Source organism: Equus asinus, chromosome 2 (assembly GCF_041296235.1).
Source record: "Equus asinus isolate D_3611 breed Donkey chromosome 2, EquAss-T2T_v2, whole genome shotgun sequence".
NCBI classification, from domain to species: Eukaryota; Metazoa; Chordata; class Mammalia; order Perissodactyla; family Equidae; genus Equus; species Equus asinus.
Window position 1 is genome coordinate 10,588,067 of NC_091791.1, and position 9,701 is coordinate 10,597,767.

Here is a 9,701-nt window from a genome sequence, read left to right on the forward strand (position 1 = left end):
TTGTATGGATAGCTTTTGGGTCATCTTCCAACCCAAGGAGATTATCTGGGGGGGGAGAGGTTTCCTTAGCATCATTTTGTAACAGAAGACTAAATGAAAGTACCCAGTGTTTCTCAGCTTCACAGGAAAATCCCACGGGTGGACCCTGGCCTCTCCCGTCCCAGCAGGAAGGTGCGGCTGAGGTGGGGAGGGCTTAAGAGCTCTACCTTGGGCCTCAGGACAGAGTCCACACTGGACCCCCACTAACGAGTTGGGCAGCTTATGAGAGTTGTGTAACCTTCGGGTGCCTCAGTTTCCCCATCTGTAAAGTGAAGGGTTGGGCAATAGGACCTGCAAGGACTTCCACACTCAGGCTTCAAGCTGTGGGATTCTGTCCTCTTTAGAAGCCAGCTGATGGCTTTGGCCAGCTACCAGTGTGTCTGCAGGAAAGGAGGTGTCCTTGTTCTTATGCACAAGATCCCAGAAAACATGAAAATGGGGACTGATGTGGTTAGAGATGGGTTGTGGAAGGTGAGAGCACAACGATATTTTCCAGAGGATACAGCATTATATGGTTGGCCAATGATGGGCATTGCGAGGGAACAGATTGGATGAGAAGTAGTATAGGACACCACGTGGGCCGGCCCCGTGGCCGAGTGGTTAAGTTCGTGCGCTCTGCTTCAGCGGCCCAGGGTTTTGCAGGTTCAGATCCTGGGCACAGACCTAGCACTGCTCATCAAGCTGCGCTGAGGCGGTATCCCACGTGCCACAACTAGAAGGACCCATAACTAAAAATATATACAACTATGTACCGGGGGCTTTGGGGAGAAGAAGGAAAAATAAAATCTTTAAAAAAAAAAAACCCACTACTTTAAAAAAAGACCACCACAGACAGAAAGGTATTAGTGTACATGGTCCTTTCTAGATTGTCTCAAATTCCTGCCCTTCCTCCTGGACCTTCTGTGAGGTTATCAGACTTTTCCTACTGGGTTTTTTCCAATGAAGGCTGAACCATATTGGACTACATTTTTCAGAGGCAAAACTGTCAAATTGGTGGAGAAATGTCAAGCTTAGGATCAAAGGAACCTCAACTCAGGCCATTTCTTGACCAGCAAAGTCAGCCTGAGAAGAACAGTAGAGAGCACATCACAGGCTCCCCAGTAAGCAGCAGGTACTCTCTCTGACCTGGACACAAGAGATGGTCGTGTGCTCTGTATAAGAGCTGGGGTGCTGGTGTTTTCAACCAGAGCCTTCTGACCTTGCCGATGATGGTGGTGAGCTCTGCCTGTAGCTTTCCTGAAACAGGGTCAGTGCCCCAGGGCAATTCAGTCACTTTGGCCAAGAGCTGCCATGTCTCAGTGGGACAAGAGGCCCAGAGGAGACCTATGTCTTGACACCCAGGAAGCACATTACTTTTTCCATCCTTCCGGCTCCACTCTTTGGTGCCTAGAGTCCCGGAAGACTAAGGTTGGCAGGCAGAAGGCAGGCAGAAAATCAGCAAGGGTATAGTTGACCTGAACAGCACGATCAAACTGCTAGACTTAACCAACATTTATAGAATACTCCATCCAACGACAGCAGAATATTCTGCTGTTCACATAGAACACTCACCAAGAGAGACCACATTCTAGACCAGAAAACATACCCTAACAAATTCAAAACAACAAAATTCATACAAAGCCTGTCCTCAGCCCACAATGGAACGGAACTAGAAATCAACAAGAGAAGGACAGCCAGAAACTCCCCAAATATTTGGGTATTATACAACACCCTTCTACATAATGCTGAGTCGAAGAAGTCTCAAGAATAGTTGGAGAGTGAGACAGACTTGGGTTCAAATCCTGGCTCTGCCTTCTCCCACTGGGTGGCCTTGGACAATGATAATTCACCTCTGGGAGCCTCATGGATTTCCTCAGCTGGGGAATGGGGACAACGGCTCCTCCCTCTCTGGGTGGCAATGAGGGAAGAGCAAGACTAGCCCAGAACACAAGGAGCACAGCGCCCAGCTCCCAGGGAGCACTCAGTGCTCTCAGGTCATTGTTCTGTCCACTGTTGTTTCCTCCCACGTGGCCATCCTGGAGAAGGTGGCCCCCCATCCCCCAGGCTAGCTCACTGTGTGACAGAGGAGAGCAGATGTGACTGCTGACTGCTTTCTCTCCACTGTATCCAGTGACAGCCATCTGCCCGGGCAACCCCAACTGGCAAAACTCTCTGTGTCCATCCATCCCCACCAAGTGGTGACTGCCACTTGGAATATTGGCTCCAGAGAGAGGGCTCTCCTAGTCACGGGGTGCAAGATGACTCAACAGCTGGATGATCTGGTAAAATGTCTCTGGAGACTCTGTGAAAGGGAACTCTACTGCAAGTCTCACCAAACCCTGAGGAAAAACACAGCTCGCCACACAGACGGGCCTACTGTCTTCTCGAGATCTGATTGCACAACTAAAGAAAAAGATGTTTCCTGAGGTTTGAAAATACTGCACGAGGCTCTGACTCATTAACGCAGGGCTTACTCAAATTTGAAAATTATCAGAAATCCCAGCCACAACAATAGGCCCAAGGAGACAGGATTATCTCCTGGTGAGGGACCAGCTGCTATCACACAACGTGGTGGAGGATTGTTTTTATGAAATATGCTGACTCAACAATTTGTTCTAGGAATAATACCCTAAAATAATAGGGTATCTGTGGACTCTCAAACTTTTATTTTCCTTAAGATGTGAGCAACCTGCCCTTGTGAGGACCTTCCAAAGCATGGAAGCCAAAGCAAGCATCGTTCAAGAAGGTCCCAGGGCTGCTATAAACCGCCATCTCCTGAGTGTCACAGACTCCAGGGAGGGTTAACGAGATGACATTTGTAAAACCCCAGGTGTTCCAGACACGCAGCTCTTTGCTCAGAAGTCACACACTTCTCAGATGATACAGACAACCACGGGGGGTTTCAGAGGGTGACAGGCAAGGTGCTGTCTGAGTCCCTCTGCCCAGGGAAACTCTCCTAACATACTTCTTGGCAAATTCCAAGTCAGCCTCCAGGACACACGTCCCACATCACCTTCCTTCTCTAACCCACCACCCACCTTATCCCAGGGGAGACAGGATCATTACAGCACCTCCCGCTCCGAGCTGACTCCTTGTTAGCTGTTTTGATGATATGACGATCATTATCATTCTTATAGCTCTCATTGATTGAGTTCTAGCAATGCCTCAGGCACAGCGCTAAGCACTTCATATAATTAGCTGCTTCTTTCCTCCAACAATCCTATGAGGTATGTACGTATGCACTATTATTTTTATTATTAATTTACTGGTGAGGAAACTGAGACTTAGGGAGATTCAGTCACATATGAGAAGTCACACATTTAGAAAGTGGTGAACTGACTCCAGAAGCCCAGTCCCTAAGCTGGATGCTACATGATTAACTATGAACTCATGGGCCACTGAGCCTTACTCAACGCTGACTCCCTATATCTAGACACTTCTGAGTACACCGTAGGTACTCAAAAAATGCTCTGAATGAATTTAGAACTCAGAGATCTCATGTCACTGATTCCAAAAGCTGAACTCTGCGTGCTCCCAACAGTGATAGACACGCCTCTTCACTGCCACTCATTTCCGTCCTGCAGCGTGTTGTGCTGGCTGGTGTCCATCGGCGGTTCTAGACACACGTCACCCAGCAGCACAGAGTCACCCAACTTCCCTGCCACTCCTGGGAACCTTTTAGAAAAGCATATGCAATGGCTACACTTCTCAGTTTCTCTGTTGATATTAATTTTCTTTCTTCTTCTTTTTTAATGGCAGAGAAGGTGGGGCAGGAAAAATGAAATGGCTCAGGAGGGACCTCACTCCAGAGGACCCATGGCAGCCTGGCCTTGGGGTCCCCGGGAAGGAGCGAGGGATCTAGGCTCACTGGAGCTCAACTCTTGGGGGTGGGTGTGTCACCACAGAGGTCATCCAGGGACCCTCAGCAGCCGACACAAAGCTGAAGTATAGGCAACCAGGCCCGAGACGGGCCACATGCATTCAATGCCAACCTTGGCTTTCACCATCAATAATTTAAGAAAAAGAAACAACTCTTTAAAAAGCCAGCCCAGCCTTTAAAATAGGGATGAGATAATCACAATTCTTCAGAGATTGGTTTTCTTACAAGAATCACAGATCAGTCCCGCCAGACGGGACCTCAGAGATCAGGTGGCCCAATCCTCGCATTGCTGAGGCTCTGAGAGGTCAGGGGCCGGCCACCTGGCCAGGCAGTAGCCTACGAGGGGCCAGAACCAGTGGTCAACCTGCAGCCCCTCCACCCCAGCCAGCCTTCCAAGGAACCCTCAACCACTGCCAAGCCTGATTTCTTCTTCAAACTAAGCCTGACCTGAGCTATTTATTCACTTGAAAGACAAGCTCATGGAAAGTCTGATTTCTCAATCCAAGGCACGGAACTGCATCCAGGATCACACAACTCCAAATGGACTCAGAATTCAGCCCCGCAGCCCAAAGGCTGTCGGGTGTCTGACCATGGTTAGCTCACGGTCCCTGCCACAATCGCTTACTGAATACAGTTATTTTAAGCTCTAAAGCAACCTATTTAGAGCTCTTCTGGATGGAACAAAAGTTACTCAAATGCCTGGCTTTTGATACCGTTAACTTACGAATTTTATGAAACCTTAATACGTTAACTCTTTAGCAAAACCAACACAGCAAGAAAAGAAGATAACCAACGAGAGTGAGCAAAGCCTTATAAACTGCTCAGAAGACACTGGGGCTCACGGTTCTTCCCCAGGAATGTGGGGCCGCCCTCCACCTCCAGAGGCCCCTCCTTGTCTGTTCCGGGGCGAGACCAGGACAGGGAGTTCCTGGATCCCCACTGCAGCTTGTAGGTCTCCGGGCTACTCTGGCTGCTGTTTGGGTCCCTCTGGCTCCCGGGGTGCGTGCTAGGAGGAGAAACGGACCAGGCCTCCAAGGTTGAGGGGGTCTTTCTCAGGGCTCTCTCCTGGCTTCTTGTCCATTTTTCAGCAGAGCTCTGCAGCACTGCACACCCTGGCTGGTCTTCTGGAATGTCTGGGAATCCGGAGGGGCCTTTCCCTCCCCACAGGCAGCTCGGGGCCCAGGGCTCTGGTTTGCACACATCTTCACTACAGCCCCTTCAGCTCTTTCGTTTTGCTTCCAAGAGGGCCACAATCATGGCCACCAGAGGCCACGCTGTCCTCCGACTCCCGCGCCTGTGGCGTGAGAGTTGTAATGCGTCCTCTGCTTCAGCTCCAGGCCACGGCCATCTGGAGCACTGTTTATTCCAGCTCTGAGCTGCAGCTTAGCTGGGGTTGGCTGATAATCCCAGCTTCTCTGTCAACAGCATAGCACGCTGATTAGGAACGGGCTCTGGATCAGAGGCACAGGTTCAAGTCCCGGGCAAGGTGCTGCTCTGCTCTGTGACTCAGTCTCCCGGCTGCAACACAGGAGCATGACAGCTCTCCCCTCGGAGGACTGCTGGAGGGTCAGTGGGTTCCTATGGGCCTGGCACAGAATAAGCACTAAATACAGGTCAGCCCCTATTGTTTGCTATTTGTCATTGCAATTTCTTTTTTTGTAATCTCCTGATCAGTAGAGAGTTTTTGCTTTAAACTAATCCAAACTGTTACCGGAGCAAGACGACAGATCCTGGTTCTCCAGTATAACTGCACACTCGCCCACCCAAACCCTGACAGCACCACTGCCTTCTGAAATAGATGATTTGCCCTCATTTCCAGAGCAGTGAGTAGAAATATTCTCTGAAGTCTCCGTTAAACAGCTTACAGATAATAGCACCATCTTTTGAATGGTGACACGGTCCACCAGCCAAAGACCCCACCACGATTCCCAGCGTGGCTCGCCTACCCGGGGACCTCGGGTCTGACAGCGTTTCCTGCCTGCCTCGCCCGCCCTCTCTGCTCCAGACGAACCCTTGTTATGCTCCTGGAAGCTGTGGAGCCCGCACCATCTCTGGAGCTCCTTCCCCACGTGTTCACAGGGCTGGCTCCAACTTCAGGCCTCCAGTCATACGGCAGCTCCTCCAAAGGCCTCCCCTGTCCACCCCAGCTGAAACGGCACTCCCGCCAACCCTCTCCGCCAGCGCAGGCGGCCAGTTTACCTCATTTAACAAGGACACCAAGTGACCTGCTCGCGGGCAGGGCTGCGACTGAATGAAGCCTGCTGGCTCCCGGGCTCCTGTCCTCAGAGATACCTCCGGGGAAGGCAAGGGCAGAGTGTCAGATGAGGGGGGACATGGGGTTGGCAAAAGCAAAGACTTGCATTAAGCAAAGACTGGATGGCCCTGGACCTCAAGCAACTCTTGTTTCTACATTCATTCATTCATTCATTCATTCATTCATCATCCACCCACCAGGTGCCTCATATGTGCCAGGCAGACAGACAAACAGACAAGCAGTGCTGGACACACTGCAGAGCTCAATAAATATTTGCAGAAAGAAGAGAGAAGGATGAGATCAGCCTGCACCCGCTGTGTCTCTCCCTCCTTCCAAGGCCGCCACGCTCATCCTTCTGTGCCTGTCCCCTCACTAGCTCTCCCGGGAGCCTGCTTTGGGCCGCATGGCCTGTAGGAGGGGACCTGTTTCCCTCCACACGGTGAGTGTCAATGATTCTGCCAACTCCAGAGCTTGCTAAGTGACTCCACCTCAAAGGCAATAAATCGGGTGCTCAAACGGTGCCAGTTACCCAAGACCCCATGCAGCGAGACTACAAACAGTAACAGCTGGCTTGTTTTTGACAAAAATAAGCAATATGCTTTTTTAAAGTCGTCACCTCACACCCAGACTACTGCAGCAACCCTAACTCCGCACTCCAGGGCATTCTGCACCCCACCGCTAAGTCAGTCCCACGCCAGGCTTTCTTTGAGCTGCGGGGTTCAAAAACATCTGAGTACACAGCACAGCTCTCCTTTTCCGCCCTGAGACTCCGCGCCACCAGCCTTGGTCACTCCTGCTGCCCGCCCCTAATGTCCCCAGCCGTACCAATCTATTCACCAGCTCCCAAACAAGGCTTTGCTCAGGCTGTTCCCCGCTCCACCTGGCATGCACTTCCCAGCCCTCTGGAAACTTCTTTTACCCTGCTTGACCTCCTTCCTCAGCCTTGGAATTAAGCATTGGGTAGGCCCTGCTAAGGCTGTCTGGATTCAAATTCCAGCATAGTGGTCCTGGGCAATTAATTCAACCTCAGTTCCTCTTTCTGTAAAACGGGAATGACAGCAGAGGCTCCCTCCTCATGGGGCTGTGAAGACTGACTGGGTGCAGTCATACCCGTAACACCCCTGGCACACAGACTGGGGCATGCAGTGGGCACTCAACAGGTGCGTGTCCATGCCCACTCCTGAGGCTCCGTGGGATCACTTCTCTCCTGGATAATTCTCCTCCCCCCTCTCACTAGGCTGTGTCCCCAGGGTGGAGACTCGGCTCCATGCTCCCGTGTTGGTGGAATACACAATCTTGGATTTCTCTTCCACTGCTCTGGCACCTTCTTCTCCATTTGAGCCAAACTGTGCCAGGCCCTAGTTAGGCATGCTGGACCAAACTCCTGCAAAGAAAACCTAGACCAGCCCCTTGCCCCAGGCTCCCCTCTCCCCCTCTCCGTGCACTGCCTGCGGTGAGGAGGCAGAGCAGAGCGTGGCTGCAGCCAAGGGCACTGCCAAGCACGGCTGGCGGGTCGCTCGGCCGCTGGATTGGCCGCAGCTGAACTCGGAATTGTTTTTCCACATGGTCTCTCTGACTGGAGAGGAGAAGCATCCTTCTGCAAGGTCCCGCGAGAGAGTTAGACGATTACTCCACCCCTCACCCCATCACCACCACCTCGCCTGCCAGGAAGGGTCTTGCTAATACAGAAAAGATGCGGAAGGAGGGAGAAGGGGTACGCTTCTTCCTCGTTCCCAACGCGGCCCCCCTCTGCCTCTGCCGATTTCCTGATCCAAAGCCCTGTTCAGCTTATTCAAAAAGAGCCACTTTCATTTTCGCAGAGTTGGCCCAAAACACGGGAAGCAAGGCAGGCAGCGACGCCGCCGCAGCGTCTGCGGTCCCAAACCGGTGCCCGGCCAGGGAGACCATCCGGAGAAGTGAGGAGCGGATGGGCAACAACTGTTCCTTCCAAATAAAAAATTAAGAGAAGTTTCCACGGGTAGGATCCATAAGAAAATGAATGCATGGTTAATTTTAAAGGGGGATAGTAAGAGGAGAAACGCAGAGAAGCAGAAGGGAAAGCGACAGAAATGAGTCCTTGTGGTCCCAACACCTCCAGCTCGCTCCGCGCGAGACACCTTTCCCAGACCCGAACTTCTCTCCTCCCTTTATGCCCACAGTCCTCGTTTGTCCTCCGGCTCCTGGCGCGGTGTGATTCCACGCGGGGCACCCAGCAGCCGGCCACCGGGCGGGACGCCCCGTCACCCTGACTCCGGGCTGCCAGACAGAGCGTGCCGGGCACCTGCTGGGCGTGGAACCGACCCCGGGCTGGGCGCAAAGCCTAGTTTCGAGGGAGCCCGCGGAACGCTGCCACCCCAGGAGCCGGTGCCCTCCTCTCCCAGCCAGTAGGTGCCTAGAACACCCTGCAGCGTCTCGCTGCCCCTTGGCTAGCCCGTCCTTCCCGCGGGGACAAGTCAGGGCTAGGATGGCGCGACTGGGGAGCTCCCCGGAGCGCAGCGCGCCGCGAGGCAGGGGTCGCCGCCCGCAGGTACCTTGGCCGCAGGCGCCGCGCTGCAGGACGATGACCGGCGGCTGGTGCAGCCTCTCGGAGCGGCGGCTAGCGGCGCGCAGCTGGCACGGGTTGGCGTAGGTCTTGGCGTCGCTGCCGCACACCGGCTCGCTGCTCGCGCACACGCAGAGGCCGGCCTGCGAGCGCCGCCGCACGGTGGCCGAGGCGGGGACCCCGAAGGACACCACACACTGCAGCCCCTCGCCGCACGGGCCCTCCTGCAGGCCGCACTCAGCCCCCTCGGGAGCGCCGCACACCTCGCAGCAGCCGCACGCGTCGCGGACGCGGCCGCCCTCGCAGTGTGCCGGCGGCGGGGCGCAGCGCGAGGGCTCGCAGCGCTCGGGACACCCGGCAGCGGGCACCGAGCGGCCGGCGCGGGCCGACTGCGCCGAGACAGGCGGCGCGAGCAGCGGCAGCAGCAGCAGCAGCAGCGGGAGCGGGAGGAAGGAGGCGCGCGGGCGCTGCATGGCGGCTCCGACGGCGGCGGCTGGAGCAAGGGCCAGAGAGCAGCGCCGGCGAGAGCGCGGGAGGGACTCCGGGGGAGCAGTTGGGAGTGCGCGCGGCCGCGCGGCCCAGCCCATTGGCCTCGCGGCGGTGACGAGCTGCCTTGGGGACGGGCACGGCGCCCGGGAGGGGGGCCGGCCGGATGGCGGGAGGGAGGGCGGGCGGGCGGCTAGACCCGGGACCGCCCGCCGCGGGGGCAGGGCGGGCGCGCCCGGGCACGCCGGGGCTCGCGGGGCGCGGGCGGGGCGGCGCGCGGGTCCGCCCCCTCGCGGGGCTTAGTCTCCCGGTTTACGCGTCTCGCTCAGCCGCCTTTCGCGGGTTCTCTCACCGCGACCTTAAAGCTAAAAGGAGACTCCGCAAGTGGGAACCTGCGGCGGCCCCGCGCGCGAGAACCCAGGAAAGTTCCCGCAAATTGCGGAGGGGGGCAACGGCCAATCGGGAAAGGGGCCGCTGCCCAAACCTGCGGTTAGGTGAAAAAAGCAAAGAGCAGAAGTAGT

The 9,701-nt window shown here is 55.0% G+C and overlaps 1 protein-coding gene across 1 annotated transcript in view; it reads right to left on the bottom strand.

Annotated features, from left to right (window-relative positions):
* Positions 1-9,440, bottom strand: part of HTRA1 (HtrA serine peptidase 1) — a 51,767-nt gene extending 42,327 nt beyond the window's left edge. The window contains exon 1 of the mRNA XM_014830719.3: positions 8,684-9,440. Within this exon, the coding sequence (XP_014686205.3) occupies positions 8,684-9,281 (598 nt within the window). The 5' untranslated portion in view covers positions 9,282-9,440. The remainder of the gene's footprint in view (positions 1-8,683) is intronic.
* Between the last annotated feature and the right edge of the window lie 261 nt (positions 9,441-9,701).